This window comes from Limulus polyphemus, unplaced genomic scaffold (genome assembly GCF_000517525.1).
Source record: "Limulus polyphemus unplaced genomic scaffold, Limulus_polyphemus-2.1.2 Scaffold1281, whole genome shotgun sequence".
In the NCBI taxonomy this organism is placed as follows: domain Eukaryota; kingdom Metazoa; phylum Arthropoda; class Merostomata; order Xiphosura; family Limulidae; genus Limulus; species Limulus polyphemus.
Window position 1 is genome coordinate 208,097 of NW_013666891.1, and position 19,692 is coordinate 227,788.

Sequence of the window (19,692 nt, forward strand, 5' to 3'; positions counted from 1 at the left end):
GCATCAAAATGCAGGATTTTGGGTGCCGGACCTCCCTTACTTGGCTTCGATTATTTTCAGGATTTTTAGGAAAGAGACACTTTCATCTCTGTAATGATGATTCACATTCCATATATGTATTGGCCATCTAACAGTGGTTGCCCTGATATACATGTCCAATTATTGAAGATTAATCTGATATATATATATATATACTGCTCACCTAGTAATGATTGACTTAGTTAAAAGAATTTTTAGCTTTTAAGCTGTAATATTCAAAACATAAAGAACCAAATATTACACTCTTCTTGTTAGTTTAGTTTTGAGTTGACAAATGTTTTTTTTTGTCATAATGATTTTTTGAAATTGTGGATTTTTAGCTTTTAAACTGTAATATTCAAAACATAAAGAGACAAATATTACACTCTTCTTGTTAGTTTGGTTTTGAGTTGACAAATGTTTTTTTTTGTCATAATGATTTTTTGAAATTGTGGATTTTCACAGAATGCTGGTGATGCATGAAATGCAGCAAAGATTTAACATAGCCTTTAGAGACATGGCTGAACTGAACCAAGCAACAACCTTTCTGCACGAGAATGGTAAAATCTTTAATCATTTAGAGTAATTCAGACCAAAATAAAAACTAGTTTGTTTGCCTGTGCAGAACCAACCTGACTAAGAAATATTTTTTTGCTAAAGAATAAGGTGATTTGAATAATTAATTCATATAAATATTTTCTAAACTTATTTCAATTTATACTATCAAAAGGAGTATAACATTAAAATAATTGTGCAATAAATGATTTATTAAAACTGAACCCTTTGTTTTAATAAATTATTTATTGTGCAATTATTTTAATAGTATGCACATGCATAAATGCTGTTTTAATTTATTGTTTCAACTTGTTGCTGATCAGTATCACCAAGATGCTTACTGTCTAGTCATTATATTTCTTTGACTAACAGAGACAGGATATAAGTATAAACAATATAATTAAAATTTGTTAATTTAAAAGGGGAATAGGGACCATAAAAAAAAATAGACATATGTTGAAACAAAATGCAAAGATTATATTTTCAAGCCTACAACTAGGGAATCTAAAAAAAAAAGTAAACAACTAGGCTGGAATTAGTGTTTACATTAAATTCTCAAGCTACAAATCTCTGTTTTGATTCCATGTCTACAGTACTTATATAGATAAGTTGAAGTGCAAGGTGATGTTCATGTAAAGAATAAGAAATGCTTTTATCCATATATACAGTTTGCAAATTGTATTTTTATAACCTATAGAACCTCCAAACTGCATATATACATTTTTTTCCAAAACATACTTACCTCCTCTCACATTACAGCTATTACTTGACTGCTTGGGTTTCTTTCCTTTATTGCCCCCAGTGGCACAGCAGTATGTCTGCGGACTTACAATGCTAAAAACCGGGTTTTAATACCTGTGGTGGGCAGAGCACAGATAGCCCATTGTATAGCTTTGTGCTTAACTTCAAACAAAAAAAAATCCTTCCTTTACCCATTTAAGCATTGTTCCAATTTTTTCTCACTTGCTCCAGTCTTTCCCCACTTAATTGCCCTTGGCAATATCTGTCTCATGACACTCTCCATCTATGTCAATGCACCCTTTATCCAGGTACTGTATATAAGCAACTCATTCAGATAATATTATAACCTTTTTCTCAACAAAGCATTCACTAATGGGTTTCTTTGTACTATGACCTTTGGAGATATTTTGAGCATTCTTTGTGTTAGCTAGTTTATTTTCGTTTAAAAACAAAATTCCATTTGACAAGCCAATAAATGGCATGAATTCCCGGATTATTGTTTCTAACATTGGAGGCAAATCAGGTCTCTCCTATCCCACCTCTGATATCTAGCATCGCTCAACAGTTGGGAGGGAGGAGTCACGCGCAGTTGAGGCTGTCTCTGAACTTATTCCTAGTGAGATGAAGATACATATTTGGTCCACTGGTGTTTCTCCAGGGGCTTTGTGGCTGCACAGTGATCCTCGATGTATTGGAGACAATTTAGATACACTTTTTCTAGTGCCTTCCTTTCTTCTGTTGGCTTCTAAGGAGGCCAAATTGGAATCAGCTGCCTCCAGCTCCTTTTCTTCAGTTGTTAAGTCGAGTGTGTGATGTTTTGAGTCTTTCCTCGGTTGCTTTTGAGTCTGCACCTTCCTTGATGGCAGAAAGGTCTAAGGGCAAATACTTATTTCTCACTCTATCTCCTGACATTTTAGTTCATGCAGGGAGGTTTACTACTCAGTTACATGAAGGGACAGTTATGCCTTATCTTCCACATTAGTTGGAACACCATGCTTAGCCTACCACTGCCAGGTGGATATATAGTTAGGCTCTCAAAGAATAGACCCACTCCTGGTTAATCTGAATAAATCACAATTTTCTAGGAACTGTCTGACCCTAACTATGGTGCTCAGATATTCATCATTCCTCCAACTTTTGTCCGAAGCCTCACAGCAATCACCACATCAATTTGATGTGGGGTGGGACCATTGTTAGCAACTGCCTTGGTTCAATTGTCAGTTTCTGCACTTTCCCTAATCTTTTGGCTGGTATGTTGTCAGGATTTGATGGGTAGAGATACATTGTTGGTAGGCATTCTAATACCAGCTGCCACCCTCCATGAGTTATGTGAGGGCCCTTCTTTCATTGACCTTTGATTTTTGCAGGCATTCCAGAGTCTTTGGAATCAAGGGTTGATGTTTCCCATCTATATTCATTCCTGTTGTCCTTGGCTTCTCGACTTTCCTCAGCTCCTACAGGGGTTCACCCCTATTCAAGTGTTCCGACCTCCAACATCAGCCCCTGGTCTATTGGTACCCATAATAGATTCTGTCTACATCCACAAGGTTCTTTTACTTGGTCTGAATGGCTCCTGAGGTGGAGGTGATTACCGTATGTATGACTTTGTGCTCTGTGAGGGCTCGACTCTGAGAATTTCTGGACGTGCAGAAAAATTTTATCATGGATCCATGGGTCCTTGCATCAGGATTAATCATTCAATTCACATTTTCACCACCATCATCCACCAAGTTTGTAGTGTTTCTGCCTTCCACAGATTTTGGAACTTCGTTCCAGGGTTATCAGAGATTTGTTGGTCATGGACGCAGTGGAGTCGTCCAAGTTCTTCCAGGTTTTATTTCTGTCAGTTTAGTGTCCCCAAGAAGATGGGAGATTGGTATCCAGTCCTCAGTCTTTCTCTTCTAAATCAGTTCCTAAAAATCCTCCAAGGTTCACAATGGAGTTATTCCTTACTCTGTATTGGCATTTTTTACTATGTATGTGGATGACCAAGTTCAATATCATCTATCTACATGTTCCCACAGCAGAGTCTTCCCACCACTATTTGCATTTTGTGCAAAAGGGTCTGGAGCTGCAGTTCTGGGCTCTGCCCTTTCTACTAGCATCGGCTCCCTATGTGTTTTGGGCCAGATCATATGAATCTTTTCTTGTCATCTCCATTCCCTGGGCCTGTGCACACACCATTACATGGACATTTGGCTACTGCTAGCACCATCTCATCAATTGGCAGAACATCATACTAAGATACTGCTTTCTGTGGCAACCAATTCAGGATTTCTTATCAGAGCCAATACATTTCTTCTCACTCTAATTCTCACACTGCAATTTATCATCCATCTGGGTGTCTTTTTTTCAACACATATCTCAGTCAGGTTTGGCAGACTCCCGTCTGGCTCCATGCTATGGAACAGGCAGTCCAACTCTTACGTCTCCTTCTTTCACTGCTAGGATGGTTTTTTCTTTTTTGGGGATGTGGGCATCACTGGAATCCATCATTCCTTTGTGACAAGTGCATGTGAGATCCCTTCATTGGTCTTTTCATGAACAGTTATTATCTGTATTCCCCAGTCTTCTTATTCAGTATCAACATTTTTGATCTCGGGTGGTGGTTGGATGAGAACAATACTATGAATGGTATTCCTCTGCCACCACCTCATCCAGAGATCCATCTCTTCACAGATGCCTCATTTCATAAATGGAATGCATATCTCAATACTCAGGAATTCTAGGGCCTATGGACAGACAAAGAGGTATCTCTCCATATCAATGTTTTTGAACTTTTTGCTGTTCAAAGGGCAATGTCTCAAGGCCTGGACTTATTGAGAGGTAAATTCGTCATGCTTCACTTTTTACGGTTGTGTCTTACATTTCCTGTTAAGAGAGCACTTGGTCCAAGGCTGTTTGTTTTTGAAACTATAATCTCTTTTATGGGATCCACTCCCATTGTATCATCGTACTAGCTTGCCATGTACCAGGGGTGATGAATTTGGTGGCAGATCAATTGTCTTGACCCAACTGGATTGTCCAAACAGAATGGAAGCTACATTAAGAGGTTTTCCATTGGATTTGCTCTCAGTTTGGGACATCAATGATCAATGCATTTGCCACTTATTGGAACACTCAACTACCAGCACTTTGGTCTCTGGTTCCTCACCCTCGTGTTCCATGTATGACCTTTTCTATAAGGTTTATTTTTTGTTGTTTCTTGCTTGTGGATGTCGCCAGTCAGAGTTGTTTAAGCTGCAGATGCACAGGATGCATTATTATTCTACTTACATCCTCCTATATCCAGACAGGTCCTTCTTACCTCAGACACTGGCAGCTAGTGAAGGAGATAAATCATTTTCCCTTATTCACTTGACTGCTATTTCTCACCTTTATGACCAGTTGGATCCAGATTGTTTCTTATGTCCAGTGAGGGCCTGCATTAATGCCTTTAGAGGTGCTAGACAACGAATTTTTATTCATTGGGATCCTTCATTTTCCTGGGATTTACCCCCAGTTTACTTTGTCAAGGTGGGTACGAAAGTTGATTCATATTGCTTATTCTGGACTCTGTTTGGAAGTGAGGAGAGTTCTGTGAGTCACGTCTCATCAGATTCATTATAATTCTATGTCCTTAGCAGCCTGGTTGAATTGCCTGCTGGAGGATATTGTGCAGACTGGTATGTGGACCTCCTCCAATACTTTTATCTTACATTACTTGCATGATCTGGCAGTATCTTCCTCTTGGGGTTTTCGACTACCCCCTGCAGCTATTTTAACCACATCCACTAGATTATAAGGTGTAAGTATCTTCATTACTAATATTGTTTCTTCTCTACTTTCCAGGGTTTCTTACCTCTTTCTCACAGGATCCGACTGTGTGGCGAGTGTTGTCCAGGTAGGTGGCTTTTATCAAACTTATTCTGCACTAGGAACCATTAGCAAACATATTTTATCTTGGTTGCAACAAGCTCTGTAGAAATGAGGTGTTTCATAAGACCAACTAGAGGCAGACTGGGTGGTATTACTGTAGTATGTTGGACTGCCACTTGTGGATTATAATGAGTAAAGCATAAGGGGATCCTGCCCATCCCTGCTGATCATTGGATTGAATAAAACGGGGTCATCTTGCTTTTAAATATTTAAGGAACTTGGTTCACTTATTGCACTGTTTCTAGAGCATTGTTCCTCAGGGCTCCTCTGTACATATCTCTCCCCCTAATCTACGTGGAAGCCTACTCGTAATACCAGTTCAAATTTGACATTCGGCTATCTGTTTATGTTGAACATGGCTCTTCTTTTTGGTCAATATTGGTTCAGTTCATTGTTCATGGAAGAGGGTCAATTGTCTCCTTGTAATTCTTAATGCAGAGTAGTCCCATCCTGGATCCTTGATGTTTGTTCCACATCCTCTCCATAATTCTGGGAACAAGTGGAATTTACCTTTCCTACACAATTGAAGATTGAGGATGAGTGTTCATAATTCTGGACCGGATGAGTTCTGTTTCCTGAGATTGAGTGTGGTATACAGGATCCCATCATTCTGAGTTTGGGGTGTTGTCTTTCAGACTTTTTCAGGTTGAGGAGAGGGCCTGTCCACTTCGGTGTTGCTTACCTTCTCGTCATGATTCTTGTGGCTTGGAATGCATCATTCAATAGCTACAGGTTGGGATCCACTTACAAGTGTATATATATTGCAATCCAATGCCCTAGCCACCAATATAACATTTAGGGACCCTGGCCCTATAATTTCAACCTCAAGCAGTGGGACCTCAGCTACCTAGTTGGGACCTGGCCACTGGTGATGATGGATCGTGTCAACTTTGACCCGCAGTGCATGAAGTAGGTTCCAGATGAAGAGCATACCTGTTCTGGATGTAGTGCAATTCCTCAACTAGAGTGCTATATTCTATTGGCATGCCCACCATCTATGCAGATGCATTTTGTATGGATAATGCTCTCAACTGCCCCTCCACCTTCTCATTGTGGGATTCTAACTGTAGGATGAGAGGAGGTAAGTATATTTTCGAATTTACCATTTTCTTAAATCAAAATGGTATTTCCAATAGTGCTTGCATCCACTCGCACTTTCCGGCCCTTTCTCCTCACTACGAACTGGTGTTAGAGTCTGCGGATTGGGTCAGTCTCAAAAAAGTGATAATATTATCTGAATGAGGTGCTTATGTACAGTACTAGAATAGAGGAGGCATTGATGTAAGTGGAAAGTGTCATGAGACGGATATCGTCAAGAGCAGTTAAGTGGGGAATAAAGACTGGGCAAGTGAGAAAAAATCAGACCAATGCTTAGATGAGCAAAGGAAGTGAACCCTAGCAATCGAGTAATAGCTGTAGTGTGAGTGAGGTACATATTATTGGAAATACATTTTCAATTTGAGAAAATTTTAACTTTCAGTGTTCCTGTATACTGTAGCTGGTATTTTATCTTCTCGGCTATGAACTATCACTAAATCAAAAATGTAGGGTAAAAATGAATTCTTTATAACTCTGATGTCAAATATATAATATCATGTTGAAAAGCACTGTGTAGATGTTCATGGCATGCACACTTTGACCCCCATCTGTGTTAAATAATCAACACTAAAATGAATATCTGGTTGAACATATAGGTACTTTTGCTGTTTGACAAAGTATGTTGTGACTAGATCTTATTGAAAGCTAATTGCACTTGCTTTGATATTTCTAGAAATATTGTTTAATATATGGTTTAAATGGATTGAACAGGTATGCATTAAAATTTGTAAGTGTTTAACTGCATTCAGTCTTTCTTTCTTTCTGTCTTAATTCTGTCCATGTTATCCTGAAAGAAACTATGGATAGTTCTTAAAACCAAGAAAAAAGGGCTTACCTACTTAACTGTCTTAAACTGAGTTGGTGTGGCCTCAATGAATAATTAAAGTTTTCTTGAACAAAAAATGAAAGTTAATAAATTGTATAAAAATTCAACTTTTTACTGTTTGTTGAGTTCTATTTTACACTATTTTCATTTATTTTACATAAGTGTTTTTTTTTTTAATTTTGTTTTGTCAAAAGATTAATGTTACTTGTTGAATTTTACTTTTATGAATTTTTACAGCCAATGAATTACATTGGTATTTATCTCTTAGCTTAAAGTCTTGAATAATTCTACTCCAACTCTTAAACTAATAGTACTTCATTTTAACTGATACACATAGTGTCTTCTTTAGGTGTTCTTTTACATTATGAAGATGCAACTTTAAAAGACCTCTACTTCCTTGATCCTCAGTGGTTGTGTGATATGCTAGCTCATGTTGTTACAATTCGAGAAATAAATCCATTTGCACGAAATGGTGAGATATTTATTGCAGTGTTATCTATGCATGTGATAATATTATAGTAGATTTATAAAAATTGACCTGTAATGAAATTTACTTGAATATTGCATAAAGCTGGGTGGTTAGTGAAATTTGCCACTTGATTCACTGTTGAGCTTATAAATCAGTTACATTCAACTAATCAGTTATTCTCTCATGAAATTAATCTTCCTATTTTCAGCTAATTTTGTTTTCCTTTAAAGTCATTTTTAAGCTACCCTTCACTTAATATGATTTACATATACCAGTTGTCACTGGCTCATTTTTTGGAAAATGCATATTTTGGCAACAACTAGATACAACTGAACATGTCCTATCTGGTGAATTATTAATGTTGAGACAACTACAGGGGCATCACTTTGTTTTTAAAATGTGCTATAATCCCCCCTTGATCTTGTGTAAATCAAATAATGAAAACATGTCTTACTTTCATTGATAATGGTAATAATATTTTTATTTAAAACATTTCACAATTTCAATTAGATTAAGTAACCAATTTATTGTAGTTATTTACATTATTTGAATAGATAAACAAAAATAATATTCAGTAATTAAAGTTTGAGTCATTATAATGTTTTGCCATCACTTCTTATACTCATTAAATGTAATTAAGCTTTTATGATTCTTCTTATCAAAGAAAATGTCTGTAGCTGTCAAACATTCAGTTTAAATAACAAACACTTTCACAAATGAAAAACATTTTAAAGAAACTATAAGAAAAACCAGATCTACAATGCTACAGGAGTTTCAACTAGAAACTTTCTAACAAATCATAAAGTACTACTCACACCACTTTATATACTCCACTATGATGTGAAAATATCAATTCTTGCTCTGTTCAATCATATTTAAACTTTTTTATAGCCTTTTCAAAGCTGTGTTTCATTGGTAAATGATGAAACCACCTGATGTGATACCATAAAAAAAGGCAACCAAGGGAAATGCTTGGAAATGAAAAAATTGATAATATATTTGCATGGAGTGATAGTTTATATGCAAAGTAAAGCTTTTGGATGGGCAGAAAAATAAAATGAAAAAGTGCATTGTTTGCAGACAGAAGTGAAAATTTAAAAGCAGTTTTAATTTTCTTTCTGAATTACAGGAAGAAAGTTTTAGAATATAATAAACTATCAATTCTAAAATATTTATGAGTGAAAGTTTGAAACCAAGCTAGAATTAACCTATAAGATATACTTAACTATTTGTGTTGAATAAAATGTGTAAAGTAGCGAAATAAAAAAATTCATTGGTGAAAGTTATGGTATAAAAATATGAAAAACCAGAGAAAATAGTTTATGATTGAATTATTTTTTTTAACAAACTGTTGTAAATGAAAATGTATCATACTTGTATCATGGTACATAACCTGAACAAGCTTAGAATATGAGTAATAGCATTATAAGAGTTTCTCTCTACAACTTTCCATAACACTTCTATAATAAAACTGCTAAATTTTTTATAGATAAAATAAACATTACTTCCTGACATTGGTTATTAACACTGGACAACAGAATATTTGTTACTGGAGAAAACTCAAGTGATTTGGGGTAATATGATGGTGCTAATTTCAAAAATGTAGTCAGAATTTGTTCATCTCCTCTAGATTTTGAGTTATTGTAATATATCTATATTTTATCAGCATTATGTGAAATACCATGCAATCAACTCAGCACAGTAGATACTGTGAAATTAAGTTTACGTGGACAGTTTAATAGTTCAGAAGCAAGCATGTGTTTAGAGGAGGTCTAGGAGGTCCAGACCCATGATATGTTTTTTGGAAATTAATAACTCTGTTCTTTGATTTAAGATAAACAGTCATGAATCTAGGGGAGGGGATTAAGGAGTCCAGATGCCATCTATTTTTTTCAGGAATTGATAACTGCACTCTTTAATTTTGTACAAACAGGCATAGATTTAGTGAAGGTGCCCAGTATGCCAATTCTTCCACCCATGTTTTTAAGAAAGTAATAACTGTGTTATATGATGTTGTATAAGTAGATGAGATGTAGGGGTTCTGAATGCCTTCGTTTTGTCATAAACTGTAAAATAAACATCCAGACATTGCTAAACTTCCATCTAGTATCAAAAAGAAACATTATACATTAATTTTTATTTGATTTGATTAATGTAAGAGCTGTTTTGAAATAAACACAGCTGGATTGTACAGCATTCCAGTTAAGGCCTCAGCCAGTAACAGACTATTTCTAAGATAATACAATAATATGAATGTTGATTAAATATTACCATGGAAAATTTTTGTGCTTTGGCTTTTTTCCAGACACATTATCAGTAGGTCTAAACTGTAGAGATTTGTTTTAGTCAAAGTAAATACTGTTTAGAAGTTAGAATTCTAGTGAAAATATGTATTTCTTATTATTGATGTCAAAAATAAGTGAAAATGAAAGTGGTATTACTGTATAAGTAACAACATCTTAAAATAATTTTTAAAACAACTTTCTTGTTTGCCATTGCTATCATTTTTTCAAACATGAAAAAAAATATATAAACTATTTAATTTTAATTTAAAAATTTTAAATGTTTCTTCTTAACTGTTTTCATTTTTAAATCAATCACATTACTAGTAATATAGATAAAAGCTTTGAAATAGTTGGATTATAACCTGACTGAGCTAATCATTTATAGAATATATTAACATTATTTGAACTTTATTTAACTTGCTGAGGTTACTTTAGGACTATGTGGTCAATTGAATAATTCAAAATACTATATTATTGTTGTAGAAGTCTCTTCTTTCATGTAGAAAATCCTGAAAATTTGGTTACACTGTTACACAGCTAGCTTTTAAACAGTTAACTGGTATCATACTATCGGGAATATTAAATATTATTGCAGCTTGTGTGGAGAAATTAAACATAATAATTAGTTGTTTACACAATAATACTATATTATCTGAATTGTTATTGTTATTCATTCCCTAACAGTTTTGAAACTTTGTAAGATAAATTCTGTCAGAAGCTTTATTTTACAAAATAAATTGATGTTATTCTAATTTTTAAGCTACTTGAAAAATATCAAAAAATACTTGGTTTTTATTTTGGATAAGTCTAATAGATATAATAAATTATGATTATTCATTTCCCAACATTATTGTAAACATGTAAAACAGTTCACACTTACCTGAAATGACAAACTTGGAAAAGTGTACACAGTATTTTTGCAACAGGTGACTGAGAAGTGAACAAATCTTTTAATTTTTTCCAGTTATTAAACAATTCAGTTGTGTTTTGTGCAATATATTTTAATATTTTTTTGCCACCTGCTAAAACTTATTCAGACATAAATTGTAAAGTCTATTTCATATGTTAATTTCAACTATTCTTCAATAAATGTAACTGAGAAATATTTTAGAGTTGACATTTTGTCATTTTCTGACACTTAGTGTAATTCATGAAAAAAGTTCTTGTTTTCAGTTTTGCACAGCTGCAAAGAGTTTCACCTGTAAACAAAACTCACTTGTTGATTTTTTAAAAATGTTTTTGCCTATTCCAAAGAATAACTTTTTAGAAACCTATATCCTTTTGAGAGCATATTATCTATTTTTTTTATTTTCAAGAATTTTCATTAGTTTTTATACAGGCCATTGTTGAAAGGTGTCATATCAGGTGGTTTGATCATTTACCAATGAAACATAGCTTTGAAGACAAATGTTTGGAGACAGTTTTGCCATTATCAGGTACAAGTAGTTTACCGAGACAAAGGAAAAAAAAAAAATAATATATATATATATATATATACAGTATAAAGCAAGATGTCGCATGACTGGAATTTGCTTAATGCTTAATAAAGGTAGGTTCTTGAAGTTTGGTTCATTTTTTAAAATTACTTTTTTTTTACTGTATAATAGATATGCTATAGTTTTAATGGGATATAATGTTTGTAAATATGAATTTTTGTTTCTTTTATGTTTACCAAATTACATAAAATTGTTATTGAACTAGATATGTTAAGTAAAGTTTACTGTTTAGTATGTGAAGCAACTATAGAAACTTCTGGTGTCTCAAATCTTTAATGAATATTATTTTTATATTTATTGTATTCAGACAATGTACATAAATATATTGAATGATAACACTTAATCATTTGTAATTGCACTCATGATATGTTTCAAATATAAACATTATTACCATTATTATTGATGATACTAAGACACGTTCTCATTATTGTATTATCAGTTTATTTGATTTACAAAAGATTAGTGTGGAATTACTAAATATTTTAAAATCAAAACTTAATGGCAACCATATAGTGATAGTTGGTCAACATTTTCAAAGCAGAAATGTCCAGTTTATCTTAAAAAAATTGTGGCAAAATATTTTTAAGACAAAAAAAATATATACATTCTTTTGCAAGATGTGCAAATGGCAACCTTCAGAAGAGATCTGTCATGCAAAACAAAGGGTAATTTAAAACTACTTAAAAAGAAAAATGATTTGACTGAAAACAGGAAAATTAATATCATGGTTAATAATAATTGATATAATTGGTCAAAAATATTTTTAATGTAGCCTCACTCTCCCCCCTTTTTTTTTGTTTTTGCTTGTAAAGAGGAAAGATTGTAGGAGGTATTTACTAATGGATCAATGAAATGTTATTACTTCTACCACCAAAGGTAGATGGAAGTTATGTTTATACTTCTTTGTGTGTGGATTTGGACAAAAGTTGGTATATTCTTTGAATATAACCCAACTTAGAAATGATTAGTTTTTGAAGTGTCAAAGGTTAAGGTCATAAAAACCCAATCTGTTAATATGGGGACCAATTTTTCACACTATTTTTGCTCTATAACTCATCCAAAAATGATCAGATTTTGATGAAATTTGGTGGACATATGTAGAATATTTTCCTCATTGTCCTTCCAAAAATGGTCTATGTCTATTGATAGCAATGGACATATGGACAGACACATTTTTGTATTTTTTGAGAGACGATTGTGACCAATGTTGTGTGGCAGAGGTATGCACTCTACTAAGTGGCCCTCTAATTGATTAATGAGCTTATCAGTTATCAAATACTCCTAATTGCCTAGTTATAACATATATTGGATAAATATGTTGCCAATTGCTTAAACATACAATTACATTCTCTCAAAAATTTTTGAAGGTCAGTCAAGCTATTGCAAAGGCTTTTTTTTTCACAGGCTTCATGAAGATTATTGTAATGCAGCATTTTTATACATAATTAGTCATGAAATATATTTTAATAACATTATTCTATATAGTATAAAGTACATGGAAAAAAATGTATATGACATCTTTTGTTACTTTAGTAAAAAAGATTGATCCTTGCAGATTTTAATATATTATTGATTTTGTTATTGTTTATTGAAATTTGATTACTACATTTACAATTCTAATTTACCACATGGTTAAAAGGCTGGCATTACTCTTTAGATAAAGAGTACTACTTCACAAATATTTGTTCCATGATCAGAGCATTTTAGGTTCAAACCATATCAGTGCATGGCATAACTTCCACCTGGATAAAAATTCAGGAAAGTAAGAGGAGTGGTGTTACAAACATAACATGTACATAATGTACACAAAGTTTATATATTTTTTAAAACTTAAGAAAAATGAAAATTATAAAGTAACACAATGTAAAGACAGTAATTTTAAAGTTTGCTCAACATTAAAGTATAGGTTATGCAACAATAAATTAGAAAAATAACAGAATGTAAAAACCAGTACAATTACACTTTATTTAGCACTAAAGTAGCCCAGAAGTTGGCAGAGGTTGCTGCAGGCTAGTTGCCTTCACTCTGGTCAGCACTTCAAAATTTGTGACGGTAACAGCAGCTTTACCATAACTCAAAAACAAATAACCAAATATATCACCCGTGCCACTGTAATGGCGAGCATGTTTAGTGGCATTGACAATCAAACATGAGACCCTCATATCACTAGACCACTCCCTAATTACCAGGGCATGCTGGCTCGTAGCTGGAGAAACTTGAATAAATCAAAAAGGTTATAATAATGAGGAATCATTTTTGCAATATTTGAAAGGTTCAAAATAAGAAATAAGTGAAAACACTAATTTCAATTCGTTTATTATTTTCAGGAGTAGTGACACTTATTGATTAAGCTGAACAAACTTGAATTAATCAAAAATAATAACAATAAGTCATAATGGCAATATTTCAAGTACTTTTATAATGAAATATTTGTATACTTTTATACTTATTTATAGTAAACAAGAACAGTAGTAATCAGAAATGCTAATACCAAAACATACTTTCCTCATCTTACACTACAGCTATTACTTGACTGCTAAGGTTTCTTTTCCTTTGCCCATCTAAGCATTGGTCTGATTTTTTCTCACTTGCTCCAATTATTTATTCCCCACTTAAATGCCCCTAGCAATCTCTGTCTTGTGATACTCTTCATCAACATCAATGTGCCCTCTATCTTGGTACTGTATTTTAAGCACCTCCTTCAGATGATATTGTCCCATTTCTTTGACAAAGCATTCACTAACAGGTTTCTCTGTAATATGACTGTTGGAGATACTTTGAGCATTCTTCATGTTACCTATTTGATTTTCTTTTAAAATAAATTCTTTTGGCATGCCGATTTACTGCATGAATTCCCAGAGGCAAATCAGTTCTCTCCTATTCCACCTCTGATGTCTAGCATTGCTCATGAATCAGGGGAGAGTCGCTCTCGGTTGAGGCTGTCCATGACTATCTGTATTGAGATGAAGACAAGTATTCAGTCCAATGGTATTTTTTCAGTGGACTTTGAGGCTGCACTTGCAGGCAGTCCTGGACATTCTGGAGAGAATTTCGATTCACTTTTTGCAGCACCTTTCTTTACTCTTTCAGCTTCTTTGAGGCCAATTTGGATCAGCTGCCTCTGGTTCTTTTTCTGCAGCTGGTACCTCTTGTATGTGATGTTTTGGGTTTTTCTGTGGTTGCTTTTGAGACTGGACCTGCCTTTAGGATGGAAAGGTCTGAGAGTGAATACTTAGTTCTCCTTCCATCCTCTGATATTGCAGTTCATGCAGGAAGGTTTTCTGCTCAGTTACGTGAAGGGACACCTATGCCTGTTACGTTTGCCAGAACAACATGATTTAATTTAACAGTGCCAGGTGAAAGCATATTTAGACTCTGCAAGAGAAGACCCACTCCTGGTAATTTGGGGTTCCAGAAGAAGTCTGTGGTCAACCTAAATAGATCACAATTTTCTATGATTTGTCTCCTGGCAATGATGCTGAGATTTTTATCATTCCTACACCTTTTTTTTGGAAGCCTATCAGTGATTGCTACATCCATGTGAGGACAAGTTGGGATCATTGTTAGCATCCACCTAGGTTCGATTGTCAGTTTTTGCACTTTCCCTAGTCTCTTTGATGGAATGTTGTTAGGATTAGTTGAATAGAGATGATTTGTTGGAGGGTGTTCATCTAGCTACTGCCACCCACCATGAGTTATGTGAGACCATTGATTTTTGGAATCATTCCATGATCTTTGGATTAAAGGGTTGATGTTGCCCATCTGCATTCATCCCTGTCGTCTTTGGCTTCTTGGCTCCTACAGGGGGTCATAGTTCCACCCCTATTCAAGTGTCCTCACCCCTAAAATCATCCTCTTGGTCCATTGGTATCCAGAATAGATTCTGCCCATAACAGTGAGGTTCATCCACTCAGTCGAAATGCTGCCTGCAGCTGTAGTGACTACCATATGCCTTTTGGGTCTGTGGGTGCTCAGTTCCAAGAATTTTTGGGTGCTACAGGTCCTTAAATCAGGATTAGTCATTCAGTTCCCATCTCCACCACCATTATCCCCCCCAACCTGTAGTATTTCCATCTCCTGCAGATCCTTGGATTTTGGAACTTTGTTCCACTGCTGTCATAGATTTGTTGGTCAAGGGGGCAGTGGAGAGAGAGTTGTTCCAGTTCTTCCTTGGTTTCATTCCTGTCTGTTTGCTGTTCCCAAGGAGACAGGAGGTTGGTATCTGGTCATCGATCTTTTTAATCTAAATCATTTCTTAGATCCTTCAAAGTTCATGATGGAGTCATTCCTCACTCTGCTTTGGTATTTTTTGCCAGAACTGTTGATGACCAAGTTCGTTGCTGATGCTTATCTGCACGTTCCCACAGTATAGTCATCCCACCACTATCTGCATTTTCTGCACAAGAGTCTGGAGCTGCAGTTCAGGGCTCTGCCCTTCAGACTAGCATTGGCTCCCTATGTGTTTTGGGATCATATGAACCTATTCTCATCACCTCCATTCCCTGGGCCTGTGCATACACCATTACATGGACATCTGGCTACTGCTAGCACCATCTCATCAACTGACAGAACATCACACTAAGATACTGCTTTCTGTGGTAACCAAGGCAGGATTACTTATCAGAGCCAAGACATCTCTTCTCACTCCAATGCAATTTATCATCCATCTGGGTGTCTTTTTTTCTATACATATCTCAGTCAGGCTCAGTCGACTCTCATCTGGCTCCATGCTATGGAACGGGCAGTCCAACTCTTACGTCTTCTTCTTCCCCTGCTAGGATGGTTCTTTCTCTTGTGGGCATCACTCGAGTCCCTCATTCTTTTGGGATGAGTGCATGTGAGATCCCTTCAGCTGTCTCTATGTGACCATTGGTTAAAGAACTGTGATCCTCTGAATTTCCCAGTCACTATATTCAGGATCAACATCTTCAATCTCTTGTGGTGGTTAGATTGGAACAGTACTATGATTGATGTTCCTCTTCCACCACCTCATCCAGAGATCAGTCTTTTCACAGGAATTCCAGGGCCTATGGATGGACAAAGAGGTGTTTCTCCACATCAAGGTTTTAGAATTTCTTGCTGTTCATAGGGCAATGTCTCAAGGTTTGGAATTATTGAGGAGCAAAGTTGTCATACTTTACTCCGACAATTCTATGGTAGTGTCTTACATTTCCTGTCAAGGAGACACTCAGTCCAGGTCTCTGTTTTCCAATCTTGTATCTTCTGTATTGGGCCCACTCCCATCATCTTACTAGCTTGCCATGTACTGGGGCTGACGAATTTGCTGGCGAATCAGTTGTCTCAACCCAACCAGATTCTACCGACAGAATGGATGCTTATCAAAAGGTTTTCTTTTGAATTCGCTCTCAGTTTGGGACATCAATGATCAATGCATTTGTCACTCATTGGAACACTCAACTACCAGCATTTTGGTTTCTTTTACATCACTCTCGGCATTGGCAATAGATGTATTCAATCAGAACTGGACTGGATAGCACCTATATGCCTACCCACTGATTAGTCTGTTACCCAGAGTCCTAGCAATGAATCGTTCAACCTATTGTCATGTTCTGTTGATAGCACTGGATTGGCTAGTTCAATCCTGGTTTCGACTTCTGCTGTATGTTCAGGAATGCCCACCTTTTCCACTTCCTCTTCCAACATCTTACACCCATCCATCCTGGTGCTCAAGCTTTATGTATGGAGATTATGTGGACCTTCACACTGCATTGGGATTTAACTTCTAATGTTGCCATGTGCCTGTCTCAGTCTCTGCATCATCCCACGATGGACATTTATAAATGGAAATGACACACATATCGACAATGGAGTATTGAGAAGAGGTTGAACCTACTTTGTCCAGATGTGCCAACCAAAGCATGGTTTTTATCTGGCTCTTGCCAGTGGCTTTGCATTTTCCACAATTGCCCTATATAAGGTGACCTTCTCTGCTACCTTTACATACTGGAAATTATTTGAGTCCTTAGTGCTCTCCGATCTCCTCAAGTCCTTCATCCCAGACAACATTTCAGTTACCTAATTGGGATATAAAGGTGGTGTTTCATGCTCTTTCTCGACACCAATTGAGCCCTTAGCCTCATATACCATGACCTGTGGACATTTCCAGTCAGAATTGTTTATGCTGCACATGCACAGGATGCTTTATCATTCTACTTGCATCCTTCTATACCCTGACAGAACCTTCTTACGTAAGATATTGGCAGCTAGAGAAGGGGATAAATCATATTCACTGATTCATTTGACCACTATTTCTCACCTGTGTGACCGATCAGATCCTGATCGTTTGTTATATCCAGTGAGGACCTTTAGGTGTTAGGTTGCCTGCACTAAAGCTTTTAGAGGAGCTAGACAATGGCTTTTTATTAATTGTGTCGATTCAGTTTTCCAGGATTTATCCTCAGTTATCTTGACGAGGTGGGTATAAAAAGTGATCAATATTGCTTATTCTGGGCTATCTTTGGAAGTGAGGAGAGTTCTGCAAGTCACGACTTGTTAGATTCATTACATTTCTATGTCCTTAGTGGCCCAGTTGAATTGCCCACTAGAGAACATTGTGCGGGCTGGTGTTGGGAACTCCCCCAATACTTTTATCTGACATTATTTGAATGATCTGGCAGTATCGTCCTCTGAGGGTGTTCAGCTATCCCCTGTAGCTATATTAATCACATTTACTATATTATAAAGAGGGGTGAGTATTTTCATTATTAATCTATTCTCCTCTTTCATTTCCAGGGTCCCTTACCTCTTTTTCACAGGATCCCATTCTCTGGCAAGAGTTGCCCAATCAGCTGTGCTTTTATCAAACCAAATCCACACTAGCATCCACTAACACAATATACTTTAACTTGGTTCCAACAGGCTCTGTAGAAATAAGGTGTTCCATAAGACCACCTAGAGGCAAAACTAGTGATATTAATGCAGTATTCTGGACTGCCACTCATGGACTATCGTTAGTAAAGCATAAGTGATCCTACCCATCCTACAGATAATTGAATTGCATAAATTGGGTTTGGTTAGGTTTTAAAAATTTAGAGAACTTGATTCACCAATTGCACTGTTTCCAGAGTATTGTTCCTCAGAACTGCCCAATATGAATTACCTTCCTGTATTCTACCCAGTTTTCAGTCACTGGGGTGGTAAACAGAGGTTATTCTTCCAGATTGTTTGAGTGGCTTTCCTCCACTCTTGGGGGGCCTCCTATCTGTGACCCTGGATGTTTTTTTTCCCAGGTGTCATTAGAGAGCCTACTCGTAGTACTGGTTCAGATTTTATATTCAACTATCCAGTTGGGTTGAGCATGGCCCTTCTTTTTAATCAATATTGGTTCAGTACATTGTTCATGGAAGAGGGTCCATTGTCTCCTCATAATTCCGATTGTAGAGTGGTTCCATCCAGGATAATTTGTTGAGAATAGTTTATTCCACGTCCTTCCCATAATTCTGGGAACAAGTAGAACTTACCTTTCCTACACAGTTGGGGGTTCAGGATGAGTTTTAATAATTCTAGACCGGATGAGTTCTGTTTCCTGAGGTTGAATATGGCATACAGAATCCCGTCATTCTGAGTTTAGGGTGTGTTCTTTCACACTTGTTTAGGCCGAGGAGAGAATTTGTCCACTTCAGTGTAGCTTCCCTTCTCATTGTTATTCCAGTGGCTCAAAATACATCACTCTAGCCATCAATGTGAGATTTAGGGACCATGGGTCTATAATTCCAACCCCGAGCAGTGGGACCCTAGCTGTCTGGTTGGGACCTGGCCACTGGTGATGATGAATCATGTCAAATTCCACCCACAGTGCATGAAGTAGGTTCCAGATGAAGAGCATACCTGTTCTGGATGTAGTTAAGTTCCTCCACTGGGGTGCTAATATTCCATTGGCACACCCACGATCTATGTAGATGCATTCTGTATGGATAATGTCCTCAACTGCCCCTCCACCTTCTCATTGTGGGATTCTAACTGTAGTGTGAGAGGAGATAAGTATATCTTGGAAGTTACCATTTTCTTAAATCAAAAATGTATTTCCGATAGTACTTGCATCCACTCATACTCTCCGGTGCTTCCTGTCCAATACGAGCTGGTGTTAGAGACGGCGGATTGGATCAGTCTCGAAAAAGTGATAATATTATCTGAATGAGGTACTTATATACAGTACCAGGATAGAGAGCACCTTCAAGTAAGTGGAAAGTGTCATGAGACGGATATCATTAAGAGCAATTAAGTGGGGAATAAAAGACTGGGCAAGTGAGAAAAAATCAGACCAGT

General features: G+C 36.1%; 1 protein-coding gene across 1 annotated transcript in view; it reads left to right on the plus strand.

The window, feature by feature from the left end:
* LOC106462914 (leucine-rich repeat serine/threonine-protein kinase 1-like) overlaps positions 1-19,692 on the plus strand; it is a 257,033-nt gene that overhangs the window by 207,043 nt on the left and 30,298 nt on the right. The window contains exons 17-18 of the mRNA XM_022390319.1: positions 484-578; positions 7,506-7,628. Of these exons, the coding sequence (XP_022246027.1) occupies positions 484-578; positions 7,506-7,628 (218 nt within the window). The remainder of the gene's footprint in view (positions 1-483; positions 579-7,505; positions 7,629-19,692) is intronic.